Source organism: Gobius niger, assembly GCF_951799975.1.
Source record: "Gobius niger genome assembly, chromosome: 5".
NCBI lineage: Eukaryota > Metazoa > Chordata > Actinopteri > Gobiiformes > Gobiidae > Gobius > Gobius niger.
In genome coordinates, this window is record NC_136856.1 from 40,520,204 (window position 1) to 40,540,191 (window position 19,988).

The 19,988-nt window shown below is 36.8% G+C and overlaps 1 protein-coding gene across 7 annotated transcripts in view; it reads right to left on the reverse strand.

The window, feature by feature from the left end:
• slmapa (sarcolemma associated protein a) overlaps positions 1-11,864 on the reverse strand; it is a 94,886-nt gene extending 83,022 nt beyond the window's left edge. For all 7 annotated transcript variants that reach the window (XM_079555994.1, XM_079555993.1, XM_079555989.1 and 4 more), the window contains exon 1: positions 11,555-11,864. In XM_079555994.1, coding sequence (XP_079412120.1) covers positions 11,555-11,752 — 198 coding nt within the window. In that variant the 5' untranslated portion in view covers positions 11,753-11,864. The remainder of the gene's footprint in view (positions 1-11,554) is intronic.
• Between the last annotated feature and the right edge of the window lie 8,124 nt (positions 11,865-19,988).

Genomic DNA, 19,988 nt, shown 5'->3' on the forward strand with positions numbered 1-19,988 from the left:
ATTTCGACTCCTGAAACAACCTTTGACTCTCAGAAGTCTGCGCTGCTTTCATGTAACGCCTGAAAGACGTCAGGTCGAGTAATTACTTGTTTTCAGATGGTTAAAGGCGCTCAGTCTCTCCCTCAGAGGGAATTAGCTCCAGCTTTTCATCAGGAACATCCGAGACGCCTGATCTTTCACTGCAAATCAAGTGTCACAAAATGAAGAAGCAACAGCAGCAGCGCTTCAGACAGAGGTTTGTTTTGGGTTAGTGCTCGATGGTCTGCTCCGGAGGGACAGTCTGCTGTGAAAACTGAACCAAGGGGATCTTTTTCCTCACGCCATCAGATTTTTTTCCAACATTTTTTTGTTGGGTTTTCAACTCATTTTTGTCACATTTTTGTCATTTTTTTATCAATTTTTTTGTCACATTTTTAATCCATTTTTTGTCACATTTGTCATTTTTTTGATCACATTTTTGTCATTTTTTTGATCACATTTTTGTAATTTGTTTTATCACATTTTTGACATTTTTTCGTCAATTTTTTGTTACATTTTTGTCACATTTTTGTAATTGTTTTCGTCCATTTATAATACATTTATCACATTTGTCTTTTTTTTTTATCACATTTTTGTCATTTTTTGTCATTTTTTTTGTCACATTTTGTCACATTTGTCTTTTTTTTTAGCAATTTTTTTGTCACATTTTTAATCCATTTTTTGTCACTTTTGTCCTTTTTTTATCACATTTGTCATTTTTTGTAATTTTTTTATCACATTTTTTTATCACATTTTGGTCATTTTTTTGTCACATTTTTGTAATTTTTTTTATCAAATTTTTGTAATTTTTTTATCGCATTTTTGTCATTTTTTGTCACATTTTTGTCATTTTTTGTCACATTTTGTCATTTTTTTGTCATTTTTTCGTCACTTTATCACTTTTTTTTTTTTTATCACATTTGTCTTTTTTGTCACATTTTGTTACATTTGTCACTTTATCACATTTTTGTATTTTTTTTCGTCCATTTTTAATACATTTTTTATCAATTTTTTGTCCATTTCTTGTGACATTTTTGCCACTTTTTCATCAATTTTTTGTCACTTTTTTGTCACATTTCCATCATTGTTTTCGTCTCTGTTTTGTTGCTATTTTCAGCTTTTTTCCAGAAGCTTTTGGATTGGGGTAAAGCCAAACTGAAGAAACTGTGCTCGGTTCAGGTGGGAGTTAAGGGGTTAACTTTAAGGATCAGGATTATTTGTATTTTTAGACAAACCAACTCATAGATCTATACAAACTCACAGCAGACCGTCCCGCCGGAGCAGACGATCCAGCACTAACCTTTGTTTTGAGCCCAGCGTCTCTCACAGGAAGCAGTAAAGGTCAAAGGTCGACCAATCAGAGCAGCTCGCGTCCCCAGGAGAAACGTATCGACCAATCGCACGCAGGAGTCGGAGCTTCTCTTATACTCGACCTCTGGACTCGGTGGGAACTTCTCACATCGACGTCCTGTGACTCTCACTGAAGCTTTACAGATTTTCCAAGTGTTTATTAAAACTTACTCAACTTCAAAGTTTCATAAAAGAAACAAACTCATGTATGTTGAGAATTGATTTGACAGATTTGCTTTAGATCAGATGGAAAGTTCTGCAGGAAAACTGTTATTTTAAGTGTTGAAAAACGTTGTAATCAATATTTTATGAAACGTTGCATGTATTGACAGTTCACACTCAGGTCACAAAGTTGCTGCAGGGCTCATGTTGTGTTGATGTTGCTATAAAACCTCTGTATAGAACTGATTAACGATGGATAAAAACAGCTCGATGCAGATTTTTAGGGCATTAAAGGAATAGGCTGCGTTCACGTGACATCGCAACATCCTAAAGAGCCACAGTTTAACATTGAGGTGGAGCAACTGACGGTAACTATGGTAACTGTGGTAACTGACAAAATGCATATTTTATGTCTTTGTTTTTTGGCTCATATCTCAGTCATTACTGGAGGAATCCACATGAAACAAAAACTGTCACAAAGTTCATCATCTCCTCTGTCGGCACATATGAGCTAATGTCCAATTATTATCTCTGAAAAATGTCAAAAAGTGGTGACAATATGCGAAAACATGACCATGATGTTGTCCAATAGAAAGGACTTTCAAACATAGAAATAATATCACAGGTTTGTGAATCCGATCACGATCAAATACTGAAGAGGAAAAACATTTGTCAATCTTCGTTTTGGAGATTTCTTCCAAAAACTGCATTTCTCCCATAGAGTTGCATTGGCCCCGCCCTCCATCTGACATTATGACATCATCACATTCTAAATCGTGAACGCCGCCTATAGGACAGTAAAGTGCTTCAAAATTCTCCTGGTATTATTATATGAAGGTTAATTTGTGTTTTTATTATCAAGGTGTTTTTCATACACTGAATTTATTTATCTGAATTTTTTGCATCCGCATTTCACCACCATATTGAAAAAAATTCAGTGTATTATTTTTTCGGGGGGAACACCGGCTCGCCTCCAGCGTTTGGAAGGTCCAGGTGACCCGGGGAACATCAGTCTGACCCAGATTGTGTGTTCAGAGTGGATGAATGAATGCACTGTTTTCACACATACACAGTTGAGCTTTGGGTCATTTAATTTTGTCGAATGTTTTAGGAGAAACAACAGCTCAATGTCCGATGCTAACTGATTCATGTAAACCAATGGACGCCGCTAGGCTAGGCTAACCCATAGAAATGAGTGGGCGCTAAGCTAACACGCATATTCGTAAGTTTCTATAAAAACGCTGCTCCTTTCACCCTGGTCCAGCACCAGTGATCAGATCCCAGGCTTCCACAATGAATGCATTTAGTTTTACAGTTTTATTCTGGGTTGAAGTGAGGACTTTTAACTCTAGTTTGACGTTTGGACGCAGTCAGTTTTCTCCTTGGCTGCGCTCTGGGAGCTCACCATCTGATTGGCTCATCAGCTGTTTTTCGCAGCTTTTTTACAACAGCGAAAAAAAATACGCCAAATTTTTTTCAATATGGTGGTGAAATAAAGATGCCAAAAATTCAGATACGTAAATTCAGTGTATAAAAACACCTTGATAATAAAAACACAAATTAACCTTCATATTATTACACCTTACAATGTAGTTCCCATTTTATCTTTATCCACTTAGAAAATCCATATTGTTTAATCTTGTGTAATTAAACTTCATCGTGTAACTATGGAAGAGCTTGGTAGCTTCTATCTTCACCTGGTTTGGAGCTATAGAGGAGGAGAGGCTAAATGCTAACGTCTGTGCTGTGTTTACGTGACAGAAGGCACGTAAGCTATTGGCCTAAACCATAGGTGTCAAACTCTGGCCCGCGGGCCAAATTTGGCCTGCAATGTAATTATATTTGGCCAAATGACTACTCGAGCAGCTGGCCCACCAGCATTATACTTTTTTTTTTTTTCAGATTTTGCATATCTGGACTATTACGTTATATATTGTATAGTAATAAGTGTTGCTTGTTCCATATTCAATGTTAAAGCAAATCTTGTTTGGGTCCAAATTAAAAGGGTCATTTGTTCAATGGTGGCCCGCGACTTTGTTCAAGTTTTACATTTTGGCCCACTGTGTATTTGAGTTTGACACCCCTGGCCTAAACGAACGCCGATGATCTCCGGGAAAGTGATCAGAGACGTCCCATTTGCATTGGAAAGAGCTCAGTCACGGCTTTCAAACAAGTCCTTCCACAACTGCCAAGGCCTCAGAGGAACCGGGAAACATTGCAATGAATATTGGGGAGCTACAGGCAATAAATCAACATTTAATCAAAATCGCAATCTCTACTTTGGTCAAATCTATCGTCATAGTTTGACCAAAGTAGAGATTGTGTCGATAGTTTGGCCGCATTACAGCAGTTACAGCGTTATGATAGAGCCATGATAGATGACAACCTCTATTCAAAACAATTCTCTTCACTCCTCGATTTGATAGGAACATGTGGAAATGAGAAATCCAGTTCTGTATGGATTGATCCAGGCTTTCAGAAAGCTTAGAAGAATCAACTCCTAAATATCCTTCCCAAACAAGCGCAATAAAATAAAACAAACTACATCTTTCTGTTAGATTCTGCTCTGAACTACAGCGAGACCAGGGGAAGCTGTGCTGCTTTTACACCTGCACTAAAGCACGACTGGCTTCAGACCAAAGAGAACAGACTGGCAGACTTACACAGCACCGAGGGGAAGTAAGTGTGAGGTAAGAGCGGTTTGGAAAGGCATGAGGTAACAGCTTTGTAGTGTTTGAGATGAATAACCATGAAGAACAACATTGACACTACAACCTCAGAGGTCGTTGTAAATCCCTAAAAAAAAAAACCTGATTTTCCGCTCATTTCACAGTAAGAAGCAGCTCCCGTCTCCCTGCAGCCTCCGTGTAACAGTGGAAAGTGTCGAGATTATTGAGAGCGTCATTATCCTCAGAGTTAATCAGCGCGGGCTCTTCCTGCTGCAGCCCGACCTGAGACGAGTTATGTCACTCCATACGTTTAAACTGGGAGCGAACATGACGCAGCGCTTTCCCTCCTGCCGAGTCAGGCTCTGGACGAGACCAACTGGGACACACCTGCTCCGAATGTGGCTGGATTATTAATGACGGCCCTAAACCTGTGCACGAAGAGCTCCAGAACACATCCAGGAAGTGTTCAGCTTGAGAACAGTGCGGGTTTTGTGCCAGCTCGAACCGTTTTCTCTAGTTGTTGAAATTAAAATCAATACCTGCAATATTCATCAGTCAAAATCCACAATCCATAAATCCAAAAAGCTGCAGTTAATACGTAATATCAGGCGAACTGCATTGAATAAATGGGTCTGTTGAGTTTCATTATGTATAAAACCTGCTCACCCTGTAGTTTCGCCCTCTACAAACATGTTCTGCGTTGGTTTAACCTCGTCACCCCCACATGAAATCGAACACACACTCCTCTGGTTCGGGTTTTTGTCATTTTTTTGTTGGATTTTTGTCATTTTTTTGTTGGATTTTTGTCATTTTTTTACTGGATTTTTGTCATTTTTTGGGGGGGATTTTTGTCATTTTTTTGTTGGATTTTTGTCACTTTTTTGTTGGATTTTTGTCTTTTTTTTTGTTGGATTTTTGTCACTTTTTTCTGGATTTTTGTCATTTTTTGGTTTCGATTTTTGTCATTTTTTTGTTGGATTTTTGTCATTTTTTTGTTGGATTTTTATCATTTTTTTGTTGGATTTTTATCATTTTTTGTTGGATTTTTGTCACTTTTTTGCTGGATTATGTCATTTTTTTGCTGGATTTTTGTCATTTTTTTGCTGGATTTTTGTCTTTTTTTGTTGGATTTTTGTCATTTTTTTGTTGGATTTTTGTCATTTTTTTTGTTGGATTTTTGTCATTTTTTTTGCTGGATTTTTGTCGTTTTTTGTTGGATTTTTGTCTTTTTTTGTTGGATTTTTGTCTTTTTTTGTTGGATTTTTGTCTTTTTTTGTTGGATTTTTGACTTTTTTTGTTGGATTTTTGTCATTTTTTTGTTGGATTTTTGTCACTTTTTTGCTGGATTTTTGTCATTTTTTTGCTGATTTTTTGTCATTTTTTTGCTGGATTTTTGTCACTTTTTTGCTGGATTTTTACGTAATATCAGGCGAACTGCATTGAATTAAATGGGTCTCTTGAGTTTCAGTTAGGGATAATGTATAGAACGCTGGTCATTATCGGGAAAATAAGCACCTTCAGGGCGAACCGGTCTTGTTTCGCCCTGAAGGTGCTTATTTTCCCGATAATGACCAGCGTTCTTTACATTTTCCCGCTTATTATTCGGCCATTTGCCAACTGAACACACAACATAAACTTCGTACACTTTTATGAAGGCCGAAAGGTTTATTTAATGACTTCCGCGACAAATAGTTCCCAAAAGTTTGCGCGTTGCGCTGCAGCGTTTGGCTAGGCTAGAAGCAGCAAGGCTAGCAGCTAGCCTAGCTACTTAGCTGAAGGTGCAGTTGGAGGAGGTGGTGAATCTCTGGGTAAGTTGAAAGTCAGACTCACGCTAACTTCACGAGCGATTCCCCGACTTCTCTCTCAGTGACGGGACAGATAGTGTCGCTGCTACGTACGCGCGGAGTGATATGAAAACACCAACTCCGTTGCCATTGGCAGCGTCATTATTTTTCTCAGAGGTCGTTTATCAGAAAATAATGACCGGTAGAACGTTGGGAAATCCCATTCAAATCAACGGAGCTTCTACTTACGTTGTGAAGAGCCGTATAATAATTATGTATAAAACCTGCTCACCCTGTAGTTTCGCCCTCTACAAACATGTTCTGTGTTGGTTTAACCTCTTTGCCCCCACATTAAATCAAACACACACTCCTCTACTTCGGTTTTACCTAAATCTGAAGCTTCTCGGCTGGAGCTTACAGCCTACAGGCCAGAGTAACGCCTCATTTGAAGATCAAGACCAACAAACTAGATTGTCGCTGTGCTTTTGTTACATTTTCTGTCGCTTTCTTGTGGCTTTTTGCTTCTTAGTCATGTTATTGTTGCTTTTCCGGCATGTTTTAGTGACATTTTGGTCTCATTTTTGACAAAAAATGCCAAACTGGAGAAAAGGTGCTTGGTTCAGGTGTTAGGAGACTAAGCAGATAACACTAGTCTGGTCTCAAATGTAGAAAATGTGCGCTGTGAAGCAAATCTTCATTAAAAAACATGGCTGCCTCGTTATCCCTGTAGTTTCCTTCCAAAGTGTGTTAATATCCTCATACAACCGAAATATGCAAATGTGTTGTGACCTAAATATTCAAAACATCCCATTTTAGTCATGACATTTCAAAACATGCACTAATTTAGCCTTAGGGTCAGGCTAAAATGTCACTTTTTAACCACAGTGTGGCCGAGCATTTGCATTTTAGTTTCCATTGTATTTTCACTGATATTAACCTCTTACCACCAAAACCAAATGCATTCCCTCCTCTTTGCCATTGCCGTCACTTTTTATTTCCCCCATGTGTTTTTGTCACTTTATTAATTACTTTTTTGCTGCTCTTTTGTCACAATTTTTTTGGATTTTTGTCACTTTTTTGTTGGATTTTTGTCATTTTTTTGTTGGATTTTTGTTTTTTTGTTTTTTTGGATTTTTGTCACTTTTTTGCTGGATTTTTGTCATTTTTTTGTGGATTTTTGCCTTTTTTTTGCTGGATTTTTGTCATTTTTTTTTTGTTGGATTTTTGTCACTTTTTTCAGGATTTTTGTCATTTTTTGTGGATTTTTGTAATTTTTTTGCTGGATTTTTGTCATTTTTTTTTGTTGGATTTTTGTCACTTTTTTCTGGATTTTTGTCATTTTTTTGTTGGATTTTTGTCATTTTTTTGTTGGATTTTTGTCACTTTTTTGTTGGATTTTTGTCACTTTTTTGTTGGATTTTTGTAATTTTTTCTTGATTTTTGTCACTTTTTTGTTGGATTTTTGTCATTTTTTTGTTGGATTTTTGTCACTTTTTTGTTGGATTGTTGTCACTTTTTTGCTGGATTTTTGTCATTTTTTTGTGGATTTTTGTCATTTTTTTGGTGGATTTTTGTCATTTTTTGGGGGGATTTTTGTCACTTTTTTGCTGGATTATTCTCATTTTTTGGTGCTCTTTTGTCACTTTTTAGCACTTTTTTGTTTGTCGTCCTCATTTTCTTGTTTTTTGTCGCTGTTTTGAAGAAGCTTTTAGATTTGGAGAATTTGGAGAACAGGAGAAAACATGTTCACGTGGGAGTTAAGAGGTTAACACATTTTTATCATGTGTATCTTCTTGCATGCACATTATCTTACTAGTTTAGCAATAATACCATTTCAGTATCCGCTCGAATGTTTTAAACATGTGTTACAACATGTGCAGTGTGATCGCAGAGTATTGAAATGCAAATTCCAAATCTACTTCCAAATAATGCATAAAAGTCACAGGTCGAGCCTGTTCCGCTTGCTGCTCGCACACTCGCGCTCGCTCTGAAGCCACAGGGATGAACGTGCTCCTGTTTAACCTGTTCTTCAGCTGATCCTGTCAATGAACGCTCTGATTCATCCTACTCTAGTCTGACTGGCACTGGCAGACAAAGCACCGCCATTCACCGCCTCGCTGTGGCTGAGGGGCATCACTGACTCACGGCCCACACACGAGCCACACGGACCAACAGGCAGCAGCAGCAGCAGCAGCAGCAGCAGCAGCAGCAGCAGTAGTAGTAGTTGTTGTTGTTGTTTTACTCTGCGCCGGGATCTTTTCAAAAGCAGTAGTAAATAGTTGTGAAAGGATTAACATAACCTTCATACATGGCTGAAGAAATATCGTCAACAGTTCAAAACAAAACAACCGTGGTTCTTCTCAAACTGATGCAGGGCACGCTGAAACCTTTGGGGCATCATGAGCAGTGTTAATTTTGACAACATATTTTAATTTAGTCTTAGTCTTTTGACAAAAATATCTTCAATTTTAGTCTAGTTTTAGTCGAGTAAATCTAAGACTAATTGAGTGGACTTTGCATTGATAATATTGATTCTAATCATGTTTAATGTTGTTCCTCTGCTTCATGTTTCTGCTCCACATGAACAAAGCTCAGAGCTGATCCTTTAAACATGATCTGAGGCTCTTTCAGACGCTCAATACAAGTTTGGATGATTTTAGTCTCTCCTTTTCATCTTTATTTAGTCTGATTTTAGTCGACTAAAATATCTGGACATTTTAGTCACAGTTTTAGTCTCATGAGAAACTTTTCATTTAGTTTTAGTCCAATTTTAGTCACAAAAATATCACTTTGACTAAGATTAAGACTAAATATTTTAGTTGACGAAATTAACACGGATCACGAGAAACACAAATATAAAACCAGACATGCAACGGCCAGAAAACTTCTCTTGCCAACAGTAAGATGGAACAGCATCACGAGGACCTTTACATACAGAGAAAACTCTTACAAATTGTATTGAATTTGGCAAATGAACATGTGATGTTCCTTTCTGAATGCAAATATGTGCTACTTTTATGTACAGCTTTTATTGGATTTTAGTCGGATATACAGATGTATTGATGCGCATTTTGTATGGATTTAAATACTGTTTATACTTTTTGTGAATGGATTTAGTGGGAACCCAGGAAGAAGAGCGACAGCATGACTGCGCTAATGGGGATCCTTTCAATAAACAAACAATAAACAATAAACCATCAATGTGGACAACATTTTAGAGAAAATCAATCAGGAATCCTAGCTCAGTCGTAATTGAGCTCCTGTTCGGTCATAAATCCTGAAAGTCGTGGGATTACGGTCTGCACAGCTGATGCTTCTGTCCAGTCCTGGAGCCAATGTGCTCAAGATTACAAAAGCCCTTTGCCTTTTTCCCTTATGTGGCTTCTAAGAACTGTACTATTTGGTTAAAAGGTTTCTGCTGCGCAATACAATTTAGATTCTCACTTCAATTCACAGACAATTGTAACGTCCTGCAAAGTATTCAACAAAACTGGGATGACGGACTTCATCGTGACCCACACTTCTGTTATCAATGACGACGCTCTTGAACCTGAACAAACTCCTCTAATCGATAGGGTGTTTTAATATGACCATTTATTACTAAAAGAGAGATGCAAGAATGGTATTTTCTTCACTCAATCAATCAATAGTTTTGTAAAGCCCAATAAAACAGAGCAATACATATAAAAATCTAAAGTTTAGGCGAATGAAGCATCCAGGCAAACATAATGTCCAAATAAGCGTCGGCAGCAGGTGGCGTGGGCGTCCCCTGTCCTTAAGACTCTCCAGCACGGCGAGGAAAAACGGAAAAACTCAAAAACCCAAAACGGAGAAACCTCGGGGAGAACCACAGGAGGAGAGATCCACTCCCATGGACGGACAGGCGCCTCCCAGGGCGGATGGGAGTCCCTGAGCAGACGGGTTCTTATTCTACATGTATTTGTGTGAGGAGAAACAGGAGCGCTTGAAGAAAACGTGCGAGCTTCACACAGAAAGGCTTCACACAGAAAGGCTTCACACAGAAAGGCTTCGTAAGGCCTGGGGTCAAACCTTCACCTTCCACAACTGTGATGCAGTGTTCACTTTGACAACATGTTTTATTTTAGTCTTAGTCTTTGCATCTTTACGTGTGGATCGGGAAGTCTGGGCGTCTCTTCTGAGGCTGCTGCCCCCGCGACCCGGCCCCGGATAAAGAGGAAGAAAATGGATGGATGGATCTTTATTTAGTAGAAACTATTTTCATAATTCAGCATTTGTTAAAGTCGTTTTTGAATAATTAGAGAAAGTTTAGATTTTTCTCCAAATAGTTTTCCCCTGAACTGTTTTCAAACATGGCGTCCCAGCGTTCGAAAGGCCTTTAATGTTATAGAGGTGAAATTATTTTGTTTTTGAGGACATTTTAGGTCTTGTACATCAGTGTTCACTTTGACAACATATTTTAATTTAGTTTTAGTTTTAGTCTTTTGACTGAAATGTAATTCAATTTTAGTCAAGATTTAGTCTAAAAAATCTTTTCAATTTTAGTCTAGATTTAGTCGACTAAATTTCAGACTAATTTAGTGGACTTTGCATTGATAATATTGATTCTAATCATATTTAATGTTGTTCCTCTGCTTCATGTTTCTGCTCCACATGAACAAAGCTCAGAGCTGATCCTTTAAACATGATCTGAGGCTCTTCAGACGCTCAATACAAGTTTGGATGATTTTAGTCTCTCCTTTTCATTTTTATTTAGTCTGATTTTAGTCGACTCAAATATCTGGACATTTTAGTCACAGTTTTAGTCTCATGAGAAACTTTTAATTTAGTTTTAGTCCAATTTCAGTCACAAAAATATCACTTTGACTAAAAATGGATTTTTGTCATTTTTTTGCTGGATTTTTGTCATTTTTTTGTTGGATTTTTGTCATTTTTTTGCTGGATTTTTGTCATTTTTTTGTTGGATTTTTGTATTTTTTTGCTGGATTTTTGTCATTTTTTTTTGCTGGATTTTTGTCATTTTTTTGCTGGATTTTTGTCACTTTTTTGTTGGATTTTTGTCACTTTTTTGCTGGATTTTTGTCACTTTTTTGTTGGATTTTTGTCACTTTTTTGTTGGATTTTTGTCACTTTTTTTGCTGGATTTTTGTCACTTTTTGCTGGATTTTCGTCACTTTTTTGCTGGATTTTTATCATTTTTTTGATGGGTTGTCGTCACTTTTTTGCTGGATTTTTGTCACTTTTTTGCTGGATTTTTGTCACTTTTTTGCTGGATTTTTATCATTTTTTTGATGGGTTTTTGTCATTTTTTTGTTGGATTTTAGTCTTTTTTTTGTTGGATTTTTGTCATTTTTTTGTTGGCTTTTTGCTTCGATGTCATGTTATTGTTGCTTTTCCGGCATGTTTTAGTGACATTTTGGTCAAATTTCTGTCTCATTTTTGACAAACAATGCCAAACTGGAGAAAAGGTGCTTGGTTCAGGTGTTAGGAGATGATACTAGTCTAGTCTCAAATGTATAAAACGTGCGCTGTGAAGCAAATCTTCATTAACCCCCCCCCCCGCAGGTTCCCCTCGCCCCCTCGCCCCCTCACCTTGCCGGTCTTGTGGTCGAACCAGACGAGCGCGTGGTTCCTGGACAGCACTTTGCAGTCGAACGTGGCGTTGTTCTGGGCGGGGCGGCAGCGGGCGACGGAGCGTCCGATCTTGACGGGCTCGTCCAGGTAAACATGGCGCTCCTGGAACGGGTGCGAGTTGGGTCGGCAGGCGAACACGGCCAGCGCAGACGGCATCGGTTTGGGCTTCAGCGTGTTGCTCCAACCAGGCACCAACGACAACCCGTCCTGCTCCAGAGTGGCTGATGCTGCTCGGTCTCTCCACAAGAAAAAAAAAAATATATATCTCACCTCCTCCCCCCAAACTCCTCTGGGTCCCCCCTTCAAGTTTAGAGCGTCCGGTGAATCCTTCAGGCACTACCTAACGCGCATTGTCCACCGTTTGTAGCACATTCCTTGGATTCGGTGACTGGTTAGTTACTTTCTGAAGTGAACTGGTTTCAAAACTTGGGGAAATCTGTCTCAAATCCTACCCCAGCACCTTGGTCGTCTGCTCCGGTGGTCGTGAGGCCTAATTTGGTCAAGTGGACAACTGTTTCAACTTAAGGGGCTAATCACCATGGGATTAATAGGAGTACTCCAGACTTAAGTCCCAAAGGCTTACAATTTTAGCGCCACTAAAGCTACATACCTAAACCTTTAAGCAGCAATACGAGGCTAGGCACTATGTACAGACCGTGGTGCCATGTGTCAAGACATACATGACTGAGGATAGCACTGACAGCCCCCCACGTCCATCAAACCCGACGCTACGAGCCCATACAACCAAGTAAAGTAAAGCTATGAGAAGTACAATCAATCAATAAAAACAACAGCCTCACCTCCACTTTGCCCCCCACACCCTTCACGCTTGGTCTCTCTCAAAGTCAACACGCCTTGGATTAAACAGAGCTGGTGTTCATGGCAATAATAATGTGGTGATACACGGGATATTAGCTAATGTTACCACTCCCCTCGTCACCTAAACCAGGCAGACTGAGGGGAAGATTACGCTGATATTTGGCATAAACTATCACTTCCCACGCATTAAATCAGCTCAAGTGTCAAATAAAGACTTGGCCGGGCTCGGTTTGAAGGCTAAACGCTCGTGGAAGTGGCAGACGGGGGGGTGAGAAGGGCAGTTAGCGCTTGGGATTTGGCGTAGTACCAGCAGCAGGCTAGGCTAGGCTAGGCTAATGACAAACTTATCCCCGATGTGTTTAAATGTTTCCCCCTCGCCCTTCTCGATCAGTTCGCTAACCAGCTGAAGCCCGCATGCCATCCCTGTGGGCCGGCGTGAATAATCAGTGAGAAAGCCCCCCCCCCGTCGTTAGTGGAGCCCGGGAGGCGAGCGCAGGCGGGGGTTAGCCGTTAGCCGTTAGCCGTTAGCCTAGCGGAGCGGCGAGCTAGCGAGCCCCGGCTAACTGCCACTAAATCAGGGGAGTTTCTGGACTTAACTGCGGCTCCCCTCGCATCACACAGCCGCAGTCACCAGGCCGAAAGTCCCCCCAGGGCGGCCCGCAGGTCTCCGTTCCCCCCGGTCCTCCTCAGCGTGACCGACGTTCGGCGGCGGCAAGTTAGGTTTATATCCGCCGCATTCACACAATTTTGTGGGAGAAATCTGGGAGAAGTTGTCGTGCTCCAGCCGCGGTCGCCATACTGCTACTGAGGCGCGTTCAGGGTCCTCATCTCCATACTGCTACTGCGGTGCGTTCAGGGTTCTTTATATAAACTTCTGTGATGAAAAAAAAATGAACAGTAAGAAAAAATGGAAAAATACATGTATTAACCTCTTAACTCCCACCTGAACGGATCCCGTTTTCTCCAGTTTGGCTTTACCCTAATCAAAAAGCTTCTTAGGAAAAAACACCGAAATAGCCATAAAAAATGAGAAGAAAACAAGGATGTAAACGCAACAAAAATGTGATAAAAATTCAACAAAAATGTGACAAAAATTCAAAAAAAATTCAACAAAAATTCTACAAAAATTCAACAAAAATGTGACAAAAATTCAACAAAAATTCAACAAAAATTTAACAAAAATTCAACAAAAATTCATCAAAAATTCAACAAAAATTCAACAAAAATGTGAAAAAAAATTCAACAAAAATGTGACAAAAATGTGACAAAAATTCAACAAAAATGTGACAAAAGCTCAACAAAAATGTGACAAAAATGTGACAAAAATTCAACAAAAATGTGACAAAAATGTGACAAAAGCTCAACAAAAATGTGACAAAAGCTCAACAAAAATGTGACAAAAGCTCAACAAAAATGTGACAAAAATGTGACAAAAATTCAACAAAAATTCAACAAAAATGTGACAAAAATTCAACAAAAATTCAACAAAAATTCAACAAAAATTCAACAAAAATTCAACAAAAATTCAACAAAAATTCAACAAAAATTCAACAAAAATTCAACAAAAATTCAACAAAATTTCAACAAAAATTCAACAAAAATTCAACAAAAATGTGACAAAAATGTGACAAAAATTCAACAAAAATGTGACAAAAGCTCAACAAAAATGTGACAAAAATGTGACAAAAATTCAACAAAAATGTGACATATATTCAACAAAAATTCAACGAAAAATTCAACAAAAATTCAACAAAAATTCAACAAAAAATCAACAAAAATTCAACAAAAATGTGACAAAAATTCAACAAAAATATGACAAAAATTCAACAAAAATGTGACAAAAATTCAACAAAAATGTGACAAAAATTCAACAAAAATTCAACAAAAATTCAACAAAAATTCAACAAAAAATCAACAAAAATTCAACAAAAATTCAACAAAAATGTGACAAAAATTCAACAAAAATGTGACAAAAATTCAACAAAAATGTGACAAAAATTCAACAAAAATGTGACAAAAATTCAACAAAAATGTGACAAAAATTCAACAAAAATGTGACAAAAATTCAACAAAAATGTGACAAAAATTCAACAAAAATGTGACAAAAATTCAACAAAAATGTGACAAAAATTCAACAAAAATGTGACAAAAATTCAACAAAAATGTGACAAAAATTCAACAAAAATGTGACAAAAATTCTACAAAAATGTGACAAAAATTCTACAAACATTCAACAAACATTCAACAAAAATTCAACAAAAATTCAACAAAAATTCAACAAAAAATCAACAAAAATTCTACAAAAATGTGACAAAAATTCAACAAAAATGTGACAAAAATTCAACAAAAATTCAACAAAAATTCAACAAAAATTCAACAAAAATTCAACAAAAATTCAACAAAAATTCAACAAAAATTCAACAAAAATTCAACAAAAAATCAACAAAAATGTGACAAAAATTCAACAAAAATGTGACAAAAATTCAACAAAAATGTGACAAAAATTCAACAAAAATGTGACAAAAATTCAACAAAAATGTGACAAAAATTCAACAAAAATGTGACAAAAATTCAACAAAAATGTGACAAAAATTCAACAAAAATGTGACAAAAATTCAACAAAAATGTGACAAAAATTCAACAAAAATGTGACAAAAATTCAACAAAAATGTGACAAAAATTCAACAAAAATGTGACAAAAATTCTACAAAAATGTGACAAAAATTCTACAAACATTCAACAAACATTCAACAAAAATTCAACAAAAATTCAACAAAAATTCAACAAAAATTCAACAAAAATTCAACAAAAATTCAACAAAAATTCAACAAAAATTCAACAAAAATGTGACAAAAATTCAACAAAAATGTGACAAAAATTCAACAAAAATGTGACAAAAATTCAACAAAAATGTGACAAAAATTCAACAAAAATGTGACAAAAATTCTACAAACATTCAACAAACATTCAACAAAAATTCAACAAAAATTCAACAAAAATTCAACAAAAATGTGACAAAAATTCAACAAAAATTCAACAAAAATGTGACAAAAATTCAACAAAAATTCAACAAAAATGTGACAAAAGCTCAACAAAAATGTGACAAAAATTCAACAAAAATGTCACAAAAAGAAACATACAAAAGGTGACACAACACAGCAACAATGGGAGGAAAAAGATCAGTTTTGTGGGTCTTAGCTTTCAAATGAAGTGTTAGGCCTATATAATAGCCAAAGAGGACAGAATACATTTGGTTTAGGCGGGTGGTAAGAGGTTGACAGATGTGGGTAGTGGTCATGATATTTATTCATATATATTCATGCCATTGACTCTGTTGTTCTATTTACATTTCCATGTACAAAACAAGTAGGGCACTAGTAATAATCTGTTCAGATGACAATGTTCACAAGCAGTAAAAGAAAAAACAAATCAGCAAAGTGCAGTGTAGGATATACAGTTCTAGCTTACTCAGGAGTTCATAAACAGATTCATAAATAGATTCATTATCATTAGTACAAACTCTTCAAAGATGTATTTGTATTTTTTGTAGTTTAGAGGGTGCGTCCGGCCTGGATCTAATAAAAACACCTATTAAAAAGATGTCGGCATATTAAGGAGATGATTTATTGTCATAAGTTTCTGTATTCACCTGCGAGGTAAAGGAGTCTCCTGAATTTGACCAGATCTTTACTAAAATTAGGGCACAGGAGTAGAATATTTGGGATTCTTCTCCAGGTAAGCTAAGATCTTGGTGAGGAAAATCAATAAACTGGAGGATTTGCCCAATATAGCTCCCCTTTCTGAATCCCACCACATCCAACTGTCATCGAAGGAATCAAGCATTGGACAAATCTGGTTTTGAGTAAGAGTTCGAACCATATTTCTCAAATATTGCTCTTTCAAATAGATGTTTTCTTGCACGCCTGTATCGTAGCCCTCATTAAATGCAGATGATTATTGATTTCCCGCTGCAATGATCAGATTTCCTTGCATTTCATCAGTGACACTCTACACCTCCCAGATCCCTGAGTATTTGACACAGCTTTCTCAGTACTGTTCATTTACTGTAACCCGGTCTCTCTCTCTCCTCCCTCTTTCTCCCTCTCTCTCCCTCTGCATTGATTCTGTCTCGTCTGTCCCTCTGCGTGGACTCAAAGGACCGCAGGCTGAAGCTGATCTCATCCACCAAATCCTTTGCCCGAGTCTGCTCAACACAAATATGGACCAAGACGATCACAAAGTCGTGCTTATAATAATAAGAACAGATTCTTTACTCAATTCAGTTGTTTCCTCTTTGAGTGAGTTTCTGTAAACAGGTTGGAAAGTTATGCGTTATCCGTCCACTGTATCATCCATTACTTGTATAATATAATACACATTTATTTACACATCAGACAATAGAAAAGTGATTGATTTTGTATTTATTTATTAAACCTAAAGTGCAAGTCTCCATAAGCGACGACATAAAACATAACAACTAGGTTACCTGGTACATTATGCATCACAAGTGGCGCCGCCTGAGGACGTGTTGATGGAGGAAACTTAAAGGAAATGTTTGAGGCTCTTGGTGCTAATTCTGCTTCTGATTGGACGAGACACAGACAGATATTCATGAACTTTACAGTGAACAAAACACTACAGACACAAACTATAAACACAAAGTAGGTTTGCATCAAAAACAAAACATCTTCATTCGAGTCTGTGTGAACCAGATTAATCGATCACTAAAATAGTTGTCGACTATTTCAATAATTCATTAGTCATGGATTAGTTGTTTCAGCCATAGAGTAAATGATGAAAAACTAAATTCAATTTTTGTCAAATGAAAATCACCACTGCCTCTATAGTTGTAGTATTAGTGTTAGTAATGTTTTTGGCAAACTTCCAATAGGCTCGTGTAGATTTATCATGAACATACAGTATTATCACTGCAAAAAGTGGATTCTAAGCAAGCAAAAAATGTTTGACTTTAAGAAATAAGTTCTTATTTTTCCCTAAAAAGTAATAATGTTTTCTTGAGAAAAAAAAATCTTAGTTTAGGAAATAAAATCTGGCCATTTCTTGTTCAGATAAATTTGCTAAAAACATGATAATTTTTCTTGTAACAAGAAAGAAAAACTTGTTGAATCTTCTCCAGTTTTAGACAAAGAATATTTTTTCTTATTTGAAGAAAAACTCAGATCAACAACTCTTAATGTAAGAACTGATTCTCACAGAGAGATAAAACATTCCAGTCTTTAAAGTGGGCGGCTCGGTGGCACAGCGGTTAGAGCCTCAGCGTCACAGCTCGAAGGTCCTGGGTTCGATTCCCACCAGGACGGGGCCTTTCTGTGTGGAGCATGTTCTCCCCGTGTCTACCACTAAAAACATGTACAATAGGTGAATCCTCCAGCAGGTGATTCTGACCATCAGCCTGGCTCCACATCATGCGCTGCAAAAAGTATTTAACTAGATCAGTATAAACATCTCAGTTTGAGCACAATAATCCAGATGTTTGTTGTTTTGACTGGTTAAGAAGTTGTTGGGCATTTGTCCTGGATTATTTCACTTGTTCTGAGATGTTTCCGACTCGTTTCGATACATTTCGTCCTTATTTCAGGTCATTTTCTTTGCCAATGGGGAAAGAAAATTGGTCTCATCTCATTGGCAATTTTACTTTCTTATTTCAAGGGAGATTTACCCTAGAACTGGTCTGAAATGTCCTCAAACAAACAAAGGAAACTCGGTCCGATCAGGAAAAGTGTCTAAATGAGTGAAAACCGCTCAAAACAAGAGACATTTCCATTCACTTTTTGCAGTGTGGAGACGGGTCTCCGGGCGCGGGCAATACTTTCCTTAAATATTAGTATTTATTAAGAACATTTTGCTCAAAAATGTGTGTCATTTAGAACATTTTTCTTAAATCAAGCAACATTTAAGTAAAATAGCCCCAAATTTTTCACTAAACAAGAATGTTTTCCTTAAATTATTCCATTTTCTGAGGACATTTTGCTTAATTCTAGTTATTTATTTGCTTAAATTTAGTGTTTCTTTCTTGTTTTATGAAGAAAAATATTCTAGAAGTAAGAATTCTTAGCAAGAAAAAAATGCTGACCCCATTGGCAGAAAAACAAAACAAAAGTGATGATGTTTAGTGGCCAATTGATGTGTATCCACTTCCACAAAAAGCACCAAAGTCTGTACATTCATGAATCATTGTGTGCGTTTGTCGCAGAGGACGTGGACCCAGGCTCAGTGCAGGCGATAAGATAAGCTTTATTTAACCCACAGCTCAAACACTGTCCTCCTGCGCAGCCTGTGCTCACGTGGCCATAAAGAACTCAGCACTGGCTAAAGTTTGGTTTCTTCCCACTCTTCCTTTGGACACTGAGGAGGTAAAGGACGACCAGTGAGAAAATGCAATGTAGTTACACCAAATACAAGACAGTAATAATGAACAGGCGTGACATGAACGGCTCTAATCTGAAAGAGCGTCTCACGAATCAACACTAAACTTCTTCTATCTTCTTGGACCAAACTATCTGATAACAAACGCATAAAAGCATCACTCTGAGCCACGGCCAAGGTTTGCAGGAAGACCACACGTCGCTCATTAAATAATTAAAGTACATTTCCTCCTGTCAGCAGCGTGAGCGTATTTAATCGGATTAATGTCTCTGGGGGGGTCCATGTTTGATCCGTGTAGGGGCTGTTTGTGGATTTAGGCATTAAGTGTCTTATCACCAGACTGTGCTGTTCAGTAAGCATTGTTTAGTGTTTTGTAAACTAAAATGAACAAGTCCTATTGTGATGACTATACATTAATATGCAGTCTCTGTTAAAGGGGGGTTATTATGCAAAATGGACTTTCCAAGCTTTCCATCATGTTATTCTGTCACTCCCTGATTAAAAACATGGCTGAAGTGTTGCCTTGGCACATTCACGTATTTCTGAGTAATCTGTAAAAGCTCTGATGGCGGCCATTTTAGGGATAGGTTTTTGTCACTTTTTTGTTGAATTTTTGTCACATTTTTGTCATTTTTTGTCATTTTTTTGTTGAATTTTTGTTGAATTTTTGTTGAATTTTTGTTGAATTTTTGTCATTTTTTGTTGAATTTTTGTCATTTTTTGTTGAATTTTTGTTGAATTTTTGTCATTTTTTTGTCATTTTTTTGTCATTTTTTTGTTGAATTTTTGTCATTTTTTGTTGAATTTTTGTCATTTTTTTGTTGAATTTTTGTCATTTTTTGTCATTTTTTTGTTGAATTTTTGTCATTTTTTGTTGAATTTTTGTCATTTTTTGTCATTTTTTTGTTGAATTTTTGTCATTTTTTTGTTGAATTTTTGTCATTTTTTGTTGAATTTTTGTTGTATTTTTGTTGTATTTTTGTTGAATTTTTGTTGAATTTTTGTTGAATTTTTGTTGAATTTTTGTTGAATTTTTGTTGAATTTTTGTTGTATTTTTGTCATTTTTTTGTTGAATTTTTGTCATTTTTTGTTGAATTTTTGTCATTTTTTTGTTGAATTTTTGTCATTTTTTTTATTTGAATTTTTGTCATTTTTTGTTGAATTTTTGTCATTTTTTTGTTGAAT